The sequence below is a fragment of the Cyprinodon tularosa genome, unplaced genomic scaffold (genome assembly GCF_016077235.1).
Source record: "Cyprinodon tularosa strain WSP-4 unplaced genomic scaffold, ASM1607723v1 ctg273, whole genome shotgun sequence".
NCBI classification, from domain to species: domain Eukaryota; kingdom Metazoa; phylum Chordata; class Actinopteri; order Cyprinodontiformes; family Cyprinodontidae; genus Cyprinodon; species Cyprinodon tularosa.
Genome location: NW_024038978.1, coordinates 1,125,317 through 1,143,116, shown reverse-complemented (window position 1 = coordinate 1,143,116; position 17,800 = coordinate 1,125,317). Strand labels below are relative to the sequence as shown.

The following is a 17,800-nucleotide window of genomic DNA, read 5'->3' as shown; positions in this document are numbered from 1 at the left end:
TCCAGAGTCCCCAGGCCCAGCTTCCTCAATGGAAGACATGTTGGTGGGATTGAGGAGGTCTTCGAAGTATTCCGCCCACCGACCCACAACGTCCTGAGTCGAGGTCAGCAGCACACCATCCCCACTATAAACAGTGTTGGTGCTGCACTGCTTCCCCCTCCTGAGACGCCGGATGGCGGACCAGAATCGCTTCGGAGCCGTACGGAAGTCTTTCTCCATGGCCTCACCAAACTCCTCCCACACCCGAGTTCTTGGCTCAGCAACCATCCGAGCCGCATGCCGCTTTGCCCGCCGGTACCCATCAGCTGATTCCGGAGTCCCACAGGCCAAAAAGGCCTTTAGTATGCCTTTGTATAAAAATACACTTTAAACTACCTCAACGTGTTTGTATCCCTTGAGTCATACATATAAAAATATATATTCACATATATGTACATACACGATGTGCTTCTTGCTGTGATCGCACACAGATCTATACAATCAGTACCATACTGACAAAGAATACCACCAAAGTAAAAATTCCAAAATTACAGTCCAGCAGTTTCAGCCCCTTTTTTTTATATATATATATATATATATATTTCAAACAAGAAAGAAAAAGGGAAAATATAAAAAAAGAAGAAAACACACAAAAAAAATCAAATAAAAGACAAAGAAACTACAAACCAGTCTGCTTTTTAATTGTTTCCTCCATTATTGTTTATGTAATGTAAAATAAACCAGCTGGAATATATTGGATTATGAGAAGTAGGTATTTGCAGTGGTGACTAACAAATAAGGGGGAAGAGACACAGCATCACACACATACTCAAACCTTAGTTGGCGCTCAAGCAGAGAGTGCAGAGACTCTGGGCTGGGGACCAAAACACAGGATCTTCTTGCTGTCCTGATCAGATATGGACAATGGAAACCAGTCCAACATCAGCAAAAGAAATGAAAACAAAAAGAAATCCTATATATATCATCTGCGATGGACTAGCGACCTGTCCAGGGTGTACCCCGCCTCTCGCCCGTAGACAGCTGTAGATAGTAGACCCTCGTGACCCCTCTTGGGATTAAGCGTGTCAGAAAATGGATGAATGTATGAATATATATATTTATCCTGGATCTAAAAACTCGGATCTAAACACCCCACCTCTGTGACCCATTGGTTCATAATAAATCGGTCAAATGTTCTAATAATTATTATTGTTCACAACTGTTCTGTTTGAGTACTATTACTTAAAGGTATAGAGGAGGATGTTCTGATAAGTTGTTCTCCTGATTGTCAATCATTCTGGTGATATGTGTATGTAAGGCCGTCCTACATGCTCATCCCCATTTCCAATGCACACATTCAGCGACACACAGGAGCTCTTTCAAGCTGGGCACCGTTTCATTCACAGCACCTGTCCCATCAACCAGGAATCAGAATCAGAAATACTTTTAATAATCCCAGGAAGAAATGACTTTCATTACATTACTCCATCTGTAATAGAGGGTTAGTTGTGTTTGATGTAATACAATTTCATACAAAAATATATAATTAGGGGGTCCCCTCTGCATCTCGCCATCAGTTTGGGGTCCTTGGCCTGGAAAACGTTGAAAACCCCTGCAATAAAAGACACATTGAGGCTCATAAACCTTTTAATAAACAAAGAGAACTCAGAAATCTTAGTTTTTTTATTTTCACATGTAATTTCTTGTTATGAGGTGAATCATTCTGTCGTTTTAAAGTATTGACTGTAAGGGTAGATTAGATTAAAGAACATTTGCTATCCTAACATTTAATGTCAGGATAATGACAGCCGTCGGTTTAAGAGGAGGCTTGTCTGAGATTGATTTCCTGACATCATGTAACTAAGGTTCATCAAGCTGCAATTGTAAATCTGTCATTTGTGACATTAGTTTGGAGTGTGTCAGCTGCAGTTGTCAAAGCTGTTATTATAATAAAGATGTTCTGTTCTCATGTTTTATAGTTGTAGACGATGGGTGTAGTTGTGCACAGATTTGCCTGCAGGCAAACTCCGGCTCAGAGCAGATTCCATCATACAGAAGTTTGCTATATAGACAGCTGGGTGGTACAGATGAACGAGCGCCGCCGATGTGCAGTCGAACAAATCAAATCCCTTCTCGTTTGCTGCTGGACTGAAAATCTTATTCCTTTATACACTTTGGTTGGTACTTAGTTGGTTCTCGTTTTTGTTTTGCTTTTCTACAGAAAAGCTGAAGCAGCGTTCCCAGAGGTTGGGATGATTGTAGGGGAAGAATGTCGACTCAGCATCCATAGGTTCTTTCATAGCTTATTGACTTCCTTTCAGAGTCAGCTTCAATGAGATGAAAGTGGCATAATTCACCAATCCTTCATTTTATTCCAATTAGAAATGGAATTAGGTTGATCAGATCAAAAGAAATATCGATTTTGCATCAAAGGGATTCTTATATCAGCTCCTGCATCAACCCCTCCTAATCAGTTTCCCTCTTCCTTTGATATTCCTGTTGAAGCATTTTATTTTTCTTGTGCACCAAAAAAGAGCAAGTTCCTGAAAAAGAGGGGGGTAAAATAAGATTTGTGGATTTGTATGCAGTGCGGTTTGGATGAGGAGCTTACCTTAGCCAGCCAACGCTTGCAGGAAGGTTTCTCATCAGCTCTTGTTGTCAGCCAGAACACTTAAGACGATTGCTTCCCCAATGACCTGAAAATGCGTGGGAGGCTGAGATGAAAGGATGCTGAGAAAAAGAAGAAGTGATGGGGAGAGTGGAAAAAAAAGGGCAGGAGAGAAAAAATGGGATGGGAAGAGAAAAGAAATATGGGACCCCTACTGGTGATGCTGCTATCAATTCTGGGACACGTTTCTCTGCTTTATGAGTCTCAGGTTGTCCACTAGTCAAAAGTAATGGCCTGACTGACCTTTGCAAAACCAAATGAAAGCGGAGAAAACATTCATAAACACCCTCAATACCAGAAACCCTTTATTTTATCAGCCCTCACATGAACTACCGCAGGACTGAAAATGGGTTCATGAGAAGTGTTTTCATGGTATTAAAAAAACAGCCACTTGAACACTACAGTCATATTTGTCTCCGGCCAAACCTTGTGGCTGTTTTTTGATGGATGTGTATTCTGAGGACGAGGTTACACTGAGTGGGAGGCCTAATGAAGTCGCTTTCATTTTGGAGAGGAAGAAAGGTGGATGCACTTCATTAACCTTACTAACCACAACACACTCCCCGGAACTCACACTTACAAGCAGAAGAGGCACAGGCTGCACCAAGGGCGGAAGTGACTGAAGCACATGCCAAGGCGGGATGAAGATGGATGGCAACCTTTTCACCGGATGCTTTATCTTGGAACACAGAAGAGAAAGACAGCAGCTTTGTCCACATCCCAGTTTTCCTTTTCCTCTAAGGAACAGAGACACAATGTCTAATGACCAAAGACTCTGACATTTATGGATATTAATGGCATGTCGCCTGGACTTCTGATGGGGCCACATTACATTTTTTTGATAAGTGTGAACAACACATACTGTGCAATTAAAGCTGGACATTGTATAACTATTATATCTGCTAAAATATACCCTTTGGAAACAGTTTTTTATCTTAACAATATCTGAATACCGTTTTTTCATTTTTTTTCTTCATCATCTCAAAAGTTCAAAGCCAAAACCGATATAAATACAAACCACACGCAGTGCTAAATGGCGATGATTAAAAATCCAATCTCCGTTATTAGGGCTGAATCATAAATCAGCCCCTAAACACTAACCCTTCGTTTCTGTTGAGGGTTCACCACATGAAGGGCCGTCCCAAACCGCGTAGTGGATAGGGCTAATTGGCCCATGGTCATCAGTGCAGACTCCCTGGAATTTGGCAGCGGTTGACACGGCGACCTAATTCCAAAAGCTAAAGTCCTCTTTGAAATAGTTTTATTTGGCCGTCTACATTTTTATTAAAGAAAGGGACACATGTGATTAGACATGTTTGGCATAATTACTGGTCTTTTAGATAATGACATGTTTTTGTCTGCATACGCCAGCTGACCAATAGTCAGTTACTAAATTTGTTGATTATTTTAATAACCAATAAATTACAATTGATTCAGTTTAGGCTTGTCCCGATCCGATACGTGGATCGGATCGGGACGCCGATATTGGCAAAAAAATGCGTATCGGCAAAGCATGTAAAATGCCGATCCAGACTGCCGATCCAGTTTTTAAGAAAAAAATCCGGTCCATATTTTCCAGTTTCGCCGATTGAAACGATCCATTCCACTATTTTGCGCCAGTGTTTCCCTGTTTTGCATTTTTATTCAAACTTAGAGTAATACTTGCACCTTTAACTGTTTACGGTTTTACTGTTCACTGTGCAATTTCAGATTGCTATTCATAATTTTGTCCAGTTTGTGTTTATCTCTTAATAAACAGGTAAGTTTGCTGTTACCAAGCATTGTGTTTTATTCAATCTCACCTAATTCAGCTGGCTAGATGTTATCAAGAGTACTAAAACGCTTTTCAACATGAGTCTTACAACTAAGGCTAAATACTTTAACTTAAACTTAAATACATGCTCGGATAGGCTGGTATCGTTCAGTATCGGTATCGGATCGGAAGTCCAAAAACAATATCGGTAACGGATAGGAAGTGCAAAAACCTGGACATCTCGGGACATCTCGGGACATCTCTAATTCAGTTATTCAGCTCTACTTCTTATACTTAGTAATCTGCATTTTTCATTTTCGGGATTCTTGTAACTGTATCTTAACTGGTAATTTACTTATTTATGCTTTATTCAATCGTAAATACAACATTTTCCTTTGTTTAATCAATTAATCCTTTTACTTGTCACCCAACATGCTCCTATTGCTCTTATCTTTACATTTGGGTCCCCAAGAAAACCAAACCATAAGTTTTAGATCACTTCTGTGGATGATTTTTCTCTCTTTTTTGCTTTCATTTATTACTGTGTTAAAATGTTGCATTTATTACTGTGTTAAGGACTCAAGTAGGAAACCTTACTGAATCGTCAGCAGTAATTTGCCTTTATAATGGATGCACTTCATTAGCAGGCACACTGATGTTACAGTCTACCTTCATGGCGGTTAGACAGGCGTCTGATTATAATATCCCTCCTCTGCAGAGAGCTACACGTCAGCAGCCAAGGACATAGTGCTCCTGAGCTGCTGTCCTCTGCATGTTCTCTGCCTTCTGACTAACCGCCTCAGCCGGCATCGATCATCTCCTCTGATCCCTCTTCCTTCTACAACTGGAGAGATTTCCAGACTCGATGCCACTTATCTGGCTTATTGTTTTTGGGATTTTAGTATTTATCAGTGGTGTCAAAAGTACACACATTTGTTACTTAAGTAGCAGTATATCTACCGCAGTTTAAAAACACTCTGGTAAAAGTTGAAGTATCAACTTGACCTCTTTACTCAGGTAAAAGTGAAAAAGTATTTGCTCCAAAAACTACTTAAAGTATAAAGTAACCTTTAAAAAAACAGCCATATGCCACTATATGAATTGAAAGCTCAGTAGGGCTCAATTGGCCCTATCTCAAAATTCTTTGAGATAGGGCCAAGCATGAGGGAGGTCTTGTTGGTCTCCATCTCCCGATACACTCTCGCCTATGTCCGACCTTTCAGACATCTTTTTCAGAAATTGTAGCACTGCATAGACAATTTGCGTTTGCTGTTTGTAGAACAACTACTTGCTTCTGATGATTTCCTTTGGCATCGGCATAAATTTGACGAATAACTAACCAATGAGTGTTATAAATATAAAATTGAGGCCAAGAGTAACGAGTAACGTTTGTTTTTTTTTTTTTTTTATGTAAGGAATAGAAAGTACAGATACTTGTTTGAAAATAATAAGTAGAAGTCAGAAGTAGGAAGAAAAAAAAGTAATGGAGTAAAGTATAGATACCTAAAAAGTGTACTTAAGTACAGTATTTGTACTTCATTACTTGACACCTCTGGTATTTATTCAGAGAGACAGGATCGGTGATGGTCCCTGACTTCCAATAGGTCCACCATATTATTCCTCACTTTCTTTTAATCCATTTTCCTTCTTGTTAAGTTGCCAAATTAGAAGCCATTTCATCTCAGACTGAGAGCTGATATTGGATGCGGCCTTTTTGCTGCCTCTGATTGAGGTGAAGGTGATGAAACATGGCGTCCGATGTACTTGAGCTATAGGGTTAGCCAGACGAATCAGTGATGTCATTTAAAACTATAGGAAGCATCGCTGGAGCCCTTAATTTATGGTTTTCTGGTAATTATATTTCTTTCTGCCATTTTTTTTTTTTTTTTTTTTACTTTAAAGAGGCCAACATTAACTGCCACCTTAAAATGCTCTATTGGAGCCACTGGGAGGCGGGGCCTGTGCTCAAAAAGGGGCTGCTGGTGATGATCCAAACGATGAATGTGTCGAGGTCAGAGCAATTATACGTATAGCCGCCCTGAAAATATTGATTGGTTTAATCTTGGAAGAATCTCATGTCCTTTTATAACACTGATATTCTTAAAGCTGGATATAGTCATTATCTCTGTAGTAGAGTCATTTATTTACACCTATTTTAAGATCTCTAATTGAATAAGTCCTTTATCAGCATTATTAATGAGGTTATAAATACCTGCAGTGCAAACTAACAATGTCTGCCAGAAAGGATGAAAACTGGTGTTAAGCTCTCAGATAAATAAATTATAGATAGTTGTAAAATGAGTAAAAGCCTTATAGTGTGGTACAAACTTATACTAGACTTTGTGCTTTTCTTGTCAAACATCACGTTATCTGAATCAATACTTAAGTTGTTGTAGGAGCTATTTCTCCATTTTTAGTTAAATCTAGAATTTAGATTATTTATTTTGAATTGTTATTTAGAATAGGATTTGTTTAGTGATTCACTTAATTAGTTAATTAATTTTAGCTTGGGATGTGGGTGTTTCACAGTATAAATAGGTAGGTCTTACAGTAGGTAGGTCATTATGCACGTGGGTGGTCATATGTTTTTTTTTTACCTTTTCTCAGTTTTCAGTTTCAGTCTCAGTGAGCCAATCTAAGAACAGGTGCAGGAATCAGAGTGAGAGCAGTAGAACAATCCTGTAAAGCCTGTAACCTGTTTGTCTGAACGGAGAATAAAACAAGCAAAGAACTGGATTTTGACCCCTTTTGATCTTTTTTGGACTGCGTAAGCCAGAATCCACGGTGCATCAGGAGGCTATTTATGTTGAATTCACCAAAATGGATGGATGGATGGTCTATGCCTCTGAAATTGGGGTCATTAGGGGGAATTGTTGCCCTGGTTGACCAGATGAAATGTTTTGTTCCCCTGCATGTATCGGGTATTCCAGACTAACAAAGAAACCGAAAGAACAAACAACTACCACAAGCCTCAAACTCGACCCTAATTCTGACAATATGAATTGGAAAAGCTTCCTGTGTGGAAAGCAAAACGTCTTTAAACTTGGAAACAAAGTCCAGTGGATTGTTTTTTAACTTTGCTCTGTCAAAGTTAAATCCTGGTGTGCTTCATGAGCGTAGCAGGGTCCTGGCCTGAGGCTGCAGTCACCTTAATGTTTCTCAGTTTGAGAAAAGAGGCAGCAATCCTTAGCTAGAGTTAGAATGTCAGGAATGTGCCATCTGTCCTTCAGCCTCTCTATACTGTCATCAGCTGCTGGCCTACGAAGTTCTCTTCATGGCGAGTATCACAAAAGGAGTGGGAGCACCTGGATCAGAACAAAGCTGATGCAAGCTGATGACTTGTGAAAAGAGATTATCCACCAAGGAGTCTAGATTGTCAAATGTTTTCCAACATCCAGAGGAATAATTGTTTGTTGGATCATTTTATCTTAGTGAACTGTATGTGAAGGTCATCTAGCAACTCCTCATGTTTGATCCTAACAGCCTCTGTTCAAGCATCCGTCTCTCCTCCTCGCAGGAATGACTTTATCATCTGTCCTAGCTGTCAGTCATGATGCCTGCCTGAAGGATTTCCATTGTCGCCTCCCTACACCAAATTAATCAAGGCAGGCACACACTGGAGCCGCAGATTTGCTTGCCGTGAAATTACACTATTGTGAGAAAACTCTGGCTGACTGAAAGGAGGCCTTCTTTGCATTTCTATTTACTGCTATATATAATCACGCCATAGTGCATGTGCAGATCGCTCATTATGAAACCAAAGTGGTTCTCGCTTTGAGATTGGAAAGAAAACTTTAGCAGTTTATTATGGGCTAAAAACATACCAAAAGCTTTCTTCAGACAGTCTTTGCTAAAGAGTTTATAAGCTTTTTCTCATCCGGTCAAATCGTAGCTGAAAACTTTAATGGATTTTACTGTTTTGGTTTAAAAAAAAAGCATAGTTGTGAATCAGGGGGAACAGTTTTCAACATTTTTTAAGGATTTAAGGTGTATTTTGTGTTGGGCCTCCTTGTGTCGGTTATTAGTAGATCCAGGTTTTGCTGCTAATGCAGTAGCAAATCTCCCAAAGTTCTGTTTATACTTTGCCAAAAAAAAGAAAGAAGATTTTTAGAGCTTAGAAATAATTAGCTAGTTTTTTATTTGGATTTAAACCTTTCCCTTCTAGTCTGACTGTAGTTTTAGGTCAATTGTCCCTTTGGAAGATAAAGTTTCGCCCCCAGTTCTCGGTCCTCTGCAGCCCTTTAATAGGAATACTTGCACCACAGCTCAACTGTATTTAGCATCCCAGTTCCTGTCATGGAAAATCATCCCCTCACCATGATACTACCACTACCTTGCATGACTGTTTGGTTGGAATATGATCAGGAGAAGACCTAGTTTTCTGCTAACCCTGGGTGTTTTGCTTGTATCCAAAATAGATCTAATAGATTTCATCATCTGACCAGAGCTCCTTTAATTAATGTTTTCTTTATGTGTTCCTGACACTCTTTTATATAGTGCTTGATTGATTGTCTATGGTTTGATTGATCCTCCCACCTGAGCTGTTAAGACTCAGCCGCTCCTGGTCTTGTAAGTTTCGATGGTTTAGTTTTCCCTTTCTGTCCGAGTCGTCCTGCTCTCAGAGGAGGGATTGAACACCGCTCCACTAGACGTTCAAAGATTTCACATTTGTTGAAATCTTCATGTTAAAGGGCTCTGAATATAATTGCCATCACAACTTTCATTTTTCAAAAAGCATTAAATAATCTACATTAAGGCGCTCCATCACATTACATCAGTTATATAAATGCAAAAAGAAGTGGGGTTTGAATACTTTGGAAATGCTCTGGTTATAAGAACTCCAAATGATCCATTGTGGAGACAGGCTTAAGATGCTAAAACTCTCAGTCTGACATCATCAACTCGGTCCTCGTTTCCCATCATCTTAGGCAAACCCAGCAAAGAGAAAATAAGCAGTGCAAGTCCTGCTTATTTTTCTAGTCAGCAGTTGTTTGGCAAAGTCCGCTGCGTAAATTAGGGCTTCGTGAAGGATGTGTTGCAGGAGGTAAACAAGCACCAAAGGAGCCCTTCCCTTCCCTTATTCCTTCCCCTCCGGCCCATTTCTCAGCCTCTATTTATTCAACTTGTTGAGAAAAAGAGAGGACAGTGAAAGGGTTGTATACACCTCACAGCTGGAAACTGATGGAGCGTTTTTACAACCCACAGTGTCCTGTCTGTGAGAAAATGCTCAAGTCAGTCCAAGTCCTTCAGAATTCCCCTCAGTTCTGTCTTTTACTGGGTCCTGATTTAGAAGGACCATGCACTTTCCTGTGCAGGCTGGATCTCTGATACCTCTATTCCCAGAAGTCTTATATCAGCTTAGAGTCTGTGTAGCTTGATCAAGAATAAGATGTTAACTTTGTAAAGATTTAATCTCTTTTAATCAACAGTTTATGTTCAGACATCTTTTAGATTGTGTTTAGGAAGATGGATTTGTAACAGAAGACCTGCCAGAAAAAAATAAATAAGTAAATTAAAGCCACAAGCAGTGTGAAGCCGGAGGGAGGTACTTGATAGGGCACAAAAGATGCAGGAGGGATGACAAATTTTTCCTTCTGTCTGTGAATTGCTTCCTTTTCTACGGATGGAGAGTTGGTTGAATGGAATGTTAGCTGAAAAGAGGGGGGGATCTTCTTAGATTTTTTTTTTTTTGTCCTCCGCATCCAAATGAATGGCAAAAATTGCCCATTTTCCCATTCATAATAAAAACAGAAACTGATTGTCGTTATAGAGAATGCTCTTTTTTATTTTAAAAATGTAAAAACCAAGCAGAACACTATGGAGTCTAATGGATGAACTGAGGCTTTACCTTATGCCTCTGTATAACATCTTTTTTTATTCAGTTTTGATAACCTACAGTTAGGAAACGTCTGGAACAAAGTTTATCTCGGTGAATAAAGTGTCAGTGATTTGCAACCTCTGCCCCTGTAATGTCTGTGTGGGCGGCAGCAGGCAAAAAGCCATTCAATGCTCTCAGTAAGCACCACTGAGGCCCAGCATATCAGCACTTTCCATAGACACTGGCTTGTTCTTAAAAAGTTATACAAATAACTTAGCTGTGTCCATTGGGATCCTTGTTCGTAAATTCTAAAATGTCCTGGACCACTGCAGCACGTCGTAATAAGTAAATCCTAGAATCATCAATGTTGGTTTCTAGGGGGAATATTGGCCTAGTGGTCAGAGCAGTGCGATTGTGCTCTGAGAAGGTTGCAAGTAACCCGGTTGGATCCCTACAGCCTCCACTCTGGGTTCCTGAACAAAGACCCTTAACCTCACACTGCTCCCCGTGCGCCGCACAATGGCAGCCGACTGCTCCCCAAGGGGATGGGCTAAATACAGAGAGTTTATTTCTCCAATGTGAGATCAATACATTTCTACTTCTACCTGTTTGGAATAAAGCAGTCGTGACATTAAAGGGATCCCTGAATAGATCTAACGGTAGATTTTAATTGAGAAATGTTTATCTTCAATACAATACAATAGAAATACTATAAGATGTAGTGTTGCGCTGATGCCATTTTTTGGCCAAGATACCGATACCCGATACCTGGCTGTGCAGTATCAGCCGATACCGGTACCATCCGTTTGAAATTGAAGTGTGTGTATATGAAGAACTGCATACTACTTGGATGTAAAATAATTGCCATCATGGCTTTGACAAGCTGCTGCCTACCTTTGTGAAGCAGGAAAAAGACTAATACAAAGTGAAACCAGTAGAACTTTTTATTGCCTAACTAGAATGGGTGACAATAGTTGAATAAACTTTTGGTAGAATGGTATCGGTGCCCTATTTGTTGGTACTCGCCAATACGATACCATTTTAGTGCTGGATCGGGGCCGATACTAGCATCGGTATTGGTGCAACACTAATAAGATGTTTAATTATAATAAACTTGAGTAAGATATTGTCACTTCAATGCATTCCAGATGAATGTTGGATGCACTATAGGTCCTATAGTGCTAGTTCCATCCAGGCCAAACAGCAATAAGTACGGTTAAACCTTTTAAGTTTAACCGTACTTATGATTAACCTATGTTTATATTTCAAGTTTTTTTTTTTCAGTATTGATTGAGAGAAATGTAAATATTCAAGATGTACTGAGGTGCAATGCTTGGTAAATATATTTTTTTTAGATCGTAAAATTTAAATTCAAAGAGCTCTTATGCATGTTTATTCATGTGTGCTTATTTTGGTACCAGGCATTAAAATTGCTTCCAGTTGTGTTTTTCTATGTATGCATGGTTGTAAGGAAGTCCTGTGACCGGACACGTCCCTCTACCTTCCCCCTCGTCTTTCTCTGACATGAATCGCTTAAGACCAACACAATCCAAACTAAATGAATTCCCCCTCTCGCTCGGCCTTAATCACATTAGCCTAAGTGATATGGGAACGCCAGACCAGACACACACTCCCTCCTTCTCTCTCTGTCATTCAGCCCGTATAAAGGGCCACTCCTCCAGAGCGTTTAGTTTGTCTTAAGCTTCATCTTCAGATAATAGACCCTGTGCTCCCCCAAAGACCCCAGCGTGGAATAATGAGGATCAAGAGAAAGCGGCAAAAGAGATATGCAAGAGGGACGAACAGAACTGGGAGTGCTGACACCGAGGTAGTACCCGCCCCAGGACAAAACCCATCAAAACAGCTGTTTTGTCAGGTTGAGAAGTTATTGTGCAGGACGACAGGAAGATTCTTTAGGTTTGCTGACTGTTATTTGGGTGGTTGAACAACAATTGATGCAGCCGCCTCCTGGTTAAACAGCGGCTCGGATGGTGGTCGTTTGACACGCTGAAAATACACGGGAATTGATGAATGGGAGACGACCTGGACTGTTGAGTGGGGATTTTACATAACACTTAAAACATGTCTGAGACTTGTTTCTATAGATAATTACAGACATCATCTCATAAACGTAGCACATTTCCATGTTTAAGGGAACATATATATGTAAAAAACACACTTCCTGAACTTTACAGTGTATACTTAGATGTATGAAGTCATGTTTTTACAATGAGAAAAATCTAAATCTTGATAAGTCAATTTTTCTTAAAATAAGTGCATTTGTTCTTGGATTGAGGAGTTAAAAGAGACATTTTTCCAATGGAACAAGACAGTATACACTTAAAGTAAGAAAACACATTTGTATTGTCTTATTTTAAGTGCATATTATCTAATTATCTTATTATAAGATAAAAAATACTGATTTCTTTTGGCAAACTCTCTCATTTACCTACTCTAATTACAGCTAAATACACTTAATTTAAGAATTTTTTTATTTATTTTTAGAACTTTTTCCAGCTCACTTACTTTGCAAAAGGAAAACCTAAATGTTCACCAAAAGTTGGAAAGGACAAAAAAAGACTGATTTCTTCAAAAGATTATCACAAGTAAGAAAAAAAAAATTCTTTATTAAACCCCCAACTGAATGGGGAAATGATAAAAAGCAAATACAAATAACAAATAAGCATTTAAAGAAAACAATTAGTGATTTCCTGTCAAATAAGAAGGGTTTAAATCAAATATTATGGAGCAAATTTAGACACAATCTCAGCTAGGACTGAAACAATTAATCATGATTAATCGATTATTGAAATAATCTTCAACTAATTTAGTAATCGCTTAATCTGTAGCTGGAGTATAGAGACTGTAAAATATGCCTTTAACTGGCAGAGCAACCCATTTGAAGCAGTAATTATATTATAGTAATTATGTTTTTCAACATTTTCATCTGTCAATATGCTCCATCCAGAACTCCTCAAGTGGAAAAGTTTTAGTTTGATCTTGTTTAATTTCGCAAAAAATCCTCTTGAAGGAACCTTTGTCTGTCCGATTAGTAATCGATTAATCAAAAAAATAATAGACAGAATAATCAATTCGCAAAATAATTGTAAGTTGCAGACCTAATCTCAGTTAATATAAAAAGTAATCTTCCAATCATAATTTTGTATATTATGGGACAAAAGTTTGTTTTTATTTACCACATTTTTTACGTCTTTTTTTACCGGCCTGATCCTTAGGACCTTTTTCAGGATCATTTTGGTGACGTGAAGTAGGTCAAATGGGTATTAAAAGCAACATATTGTGATTGAAAAAAAGATGTCAAGAATAGATGAGATCAAAGTCAGTGACATTTATCAGTCTGAAAAGTTTTATAAAGCAACATTTAGGTTTCGCCTCCAGAAAAGCACATCTTCATCCAACATTATCTACAAATAAAGAAAACGCTAAATGTTAAAGAACCTTCCTGGGAGTGGCTGCTCTATCAAAACGACTCCAAAAGGGCACTGATGACTCATCCAGGAGGTCAAAGAACAACACAGCACATCTAAAGCACTGCAGGCCGCATTCGCCTCAAGGTTAGTGTTTATGATTTAACAATAATGAGACTAAGCTTAGCCGGCATCAATAGAACAATGATAATCTGCCATTTAGACTAAGAAACATCTTATCTTGATTATCTCCAAGACTTGGGCCGATGCAAAGGTGTAATGTTTTAGCAGAGGGGCGTGACCCTTAAAAAACGTGATGCAAAATTCAAATATCAAAGTGTTCGTCCTACCTTGATATTTATTTAAAAAATATCAATAATTCAGGAAAAAAAAAAATTCAATTCAGACAGTTTGTTAAACTTTGATAAAATTGTTTAAACAAAACTGAAACATTTGGAAAATATTAGTAAAAATGTATAATAATTAAGTTTATTAAAATGAAGCTACACCACACAAGATAACGCCTTGTAGCACCAAAGAGATGTTATAAAATTAGATTTAAAAACAGATTTAGAATTACTTTTTGGGCAAAGTATAAAACAATTGGTTAAATTTTTCCCACAGGTCGGAGCTTATCCCTGTTTTAAAGGGTGTGAAAGTTGTTTTATTAGCAGCAAGTTATACACAAAACTGAGCATGTTGGCAGTTCTTCAAATTAATGTCCATTTATGTATTTTCTATTCAGTGGGATATTTAGTTTTATTTATTTTTTCCCTAAATTCTCTTTAGACATCTTATTTAAGAGTAAAAATGCTCAAGTCATTGGCAGATCATCTTATTTACCAAATCAAATTAAGAGTAAATACATTTAACTTAAGACATTTTTGATTATTTCTAGATCGTTTCCTAATTTATTCCTTAGGTTAAACTTTATTTATTCCAGTCATATGTTTTTTTTTTTTATTCTCCAAATTCTGAAGTTAATATGGAGACATTTAATAATTAAATTATTACCGTAGTAGGGGCTAGAAATGAAACCGCAGCAGCTGGATTTCAGAACATAATTTATCCTTAATAACTTTTTCACATTTTGCTGCACTATCCCTAATAGAGTTGCAAATTGAGTGCATTCTACTTTATCTTAAAATAAACCATAAAAAAAACACAAGGCTGCCCCCTATTGGACAGGGGTGGTTGTAGTATAGGCATAATTACAAAGTTCTAGCTCTGTTTGTAAAGAAAATGTAGCTGGATGTCCACTTTGATTAACTAAACCGATCTTAGCTGATCAGGCCGACCTGTGCCACAAAGTTAAGCTCTGGTTCCTTTGTTGTTTAAGAACCACCTCAGTTTCCTGAATATACAGGTGAAGCAAGTTCTTTTCAGAGATTGTAATAATAACTTTTGCCTGTTATTAATATCCACAGTGTTCCTCTTCAAACACACAGTTTTTATCCACTGGATTCATATCAGTGAACTTACAGCTCATATAACACAATCCAATTTAACTCCACAGCAGCCTTCAGCCTCTAAACGACCCAAACAAAAGCTGTTTTAAATAAGCTCGATAAAACCAGATATTAACCTTCACAGAAACAGAATTTACTGCATGACTCCTGATGTAGCCTTACTGTTTGAAAGGAAAAGAAAAAAAGGGGAGAATTTAGCTTCCTACATCAATAGTCAACATTATGATCATGTGTGACTGGTATGAGTGTAAAATAAACCAAAAATTATCTCCTGGATAAGGCTGATTCTTATTCTAAAAATAAACAGATGACATTTTTTTAATAATTTATTTTTCCAGCTATATTATTTCAAATACCCTTCTTATAGATTTTATGTTTTGACATTTTATTTGTACGAACGAAATTCCCCCCCCCCCCCCTATTTTTTTCATTTTATTTTTTACATACAGTATTTTATTATTTCAAACCTTTTTTTAGATTTCTGTTTTTTTAGATTGAGTTTTACTTTTAGTTTAATTTTTCAAATTGCGTTTTTTAGATTACAGTCTCTTCCCCTCGGGGCCGGGCTTTCCTCTAGAGGGAGGGGCAAAAACACGTTTCAATTGGTCTGCATGGACGTTAGCGACGTTTGTTTTATGCTCGAAGTGAAGAGAATGTGATCTGTAATAACCTATTTGAATAGAATTCACTTTGTAAAATTTCAACAACAAAGCAGAAAATAAAAAAGTAATTAAAAAAAAAAAGAAATTATGAAAAATAAATGTGAAAAAATTATAAATCTTAGAAAAGAACAAAGTTACTCCCACAAGTTTCACTTCTGGATTTCATTTTATTTATTTTAATTTGTGTGTGTGTTTGTTTCCCCCCCCCCCCCGATTTTCCATTTACACAACATATCCTTTGCTTGGAACAATAATGGAACAACATTTACTCCATATATCAGCAGAATATCTGCTAAATTTGTCTTAATTTATAAATGTACAACTTTCAGCTTCTGTTCAAAATCCTTTTAACTACATAAAACATCAGCCTTCCTACGTTTGTAGAAAACAGTTTCCTTTCTGAAGGTTACCTCTCAGCTCTTCAACAATAATAAACAAGTGAGAGTGGAAGCAGCTAACAGGGTCCTCTTCCCACGGTAAACACTGATACGATGCATTCACTGACCTGAAAAGACTAAAACTGGAATCTCTTTTTGTAGCTGAATCTGTTCATCTCATCAAACATGCATTAACTCATCACATCTTTCTGTTTAATCCTCCATTATGAAGTTTCTTGTGCACTTTAATCTTCTCTAACAAGTTTCTTTTCTCTCTCTTCCCTCTCTCTGCTTACTGAAGCTCACAAATACATTATTGCAGGTAAGTAGTTGCTTTAATCTGACACTTTCTCACTGCCTTTACACTCAGTGGGTATTTGCCACCTGTTTAAAAGGCTCATCTGATGGTGAATGTGAGACAGTTTTTCATTCTGCAGGCCTAATTTAAATGACAGTCGCTACAAGCAGCCTGGAGATGAGTGCCACCCGCAGGCAGAAATGGAGGCAGCAAAATGCCCTGGACTGTAGTTTACCTGCAGGGTTGGGTGTTTAGCGCCTCCATCCTCTGGAGAAGCTTGTTGTGATGTAGGAGAGGGGTGATTTTAAAACCCTGTTAGTAGTGATGGGTGCAGAAACACCTATGCGTCAGTGCATGCATGGAGCCCATAGAGCAAAACCCATTATCGGTTCGTGTATCATTTCAAGAGTCAACCAGAAGTTGTTTCTAACTGACTGAGACACTACACTGTGTTTGAGAAAATATCTGCCAACATGATGCATCTGCAAAAATTTTTTTTCCTCTTTTTATCATTAAAATTATCAAGAATTGTGGGGCAGCCTAAAAGGAATAGGAACGTTTCAGCCGCTGTTTTTATTTTAATTTTCTCGTTATGTCATTCTGTATCTCTCAGTTATCACTCCAATTATCTCAGTTAGAGTTAATTTCAAATTGACTCTTAGTTTATTAACTGTTTTACTGTACTTATTCTTCTAAAATTATGATTTAAAAACATAGTCCAGAAGCATCCTCATTCACATTTTCCCCTAAATTATCACGTTATGATCAATGCATGCATTATTTATTGGCTGCATCTAGAAATATCAAAGATATTTTCGATTTAAACATAGATATGAAATAATAAAATATAACCTACAATAACTTAAATCATATCATTGTACTAGGTCATCAAATCAATCTGCCTGAAGTGTCTTTGGTAACGCTTTCTTTTACTGTACATCAATAACCGTGTCATAACATGATAATAGCGTAGCAAGTCACACTACATTACTTAGTAACAAGAAAAACTTTATTTGGCAGTTAAAAAATTAAGGTATATAGTTTCAATATAATAGGGTTAATATAGTAATATAGTTTCAAAGTAATTACCTGCTAATTGACAATTTGGTGCAATTACGCACCAAATATGTAAAATTAGGTTACAACACAACAGTTTCTATCATTTGCCACCACCTGCCACCGGATTACAAAGTAAATTGTAACTTAAGATCAGTTAAATAAAGTATTATAACACTGAACTCAAGTTACATATAAATAAGAGTTTAGTTAAGAAGATCGGCTTGCCGTCTTCTAGGTTTGGTTTTCTGTTACCAAGTAATAAACAGCATTTTACTAGATAATAAAACAT

The 17,800-nt window shown here is 37.7% G+C and overlaps 1 protein-coding gene across 8 annotated transcripts in view; it reads left to right on the top strand.

Moving 5' to 3' along the window:
- agrn (agrin) overlaps positions 1–17,800 on the top strand; it is a 454,482-nt gene that overhangs the window by 88,867 nt on the left and 347,815 nt on the right. For 6 of the 8 annotated variants that reach the window (XM_038289893.1, XM_038289895.1, XM_038289888.1 and 3 more), the window contains exon 3: positions 16,456–16,476. The exons of the other annotated variants lie outside the window; for them this stretch is intronic. In XM_038289893.1, the coding sequence (XP_038145821.1) occupies positions 16,456–16,476 (21 nt within the window). The remainder of the gene's footprint in view (positions 1–16,455; positions 16,477–17,800) is intronic. 8 annotated transcript variants of the gene reach the window in all.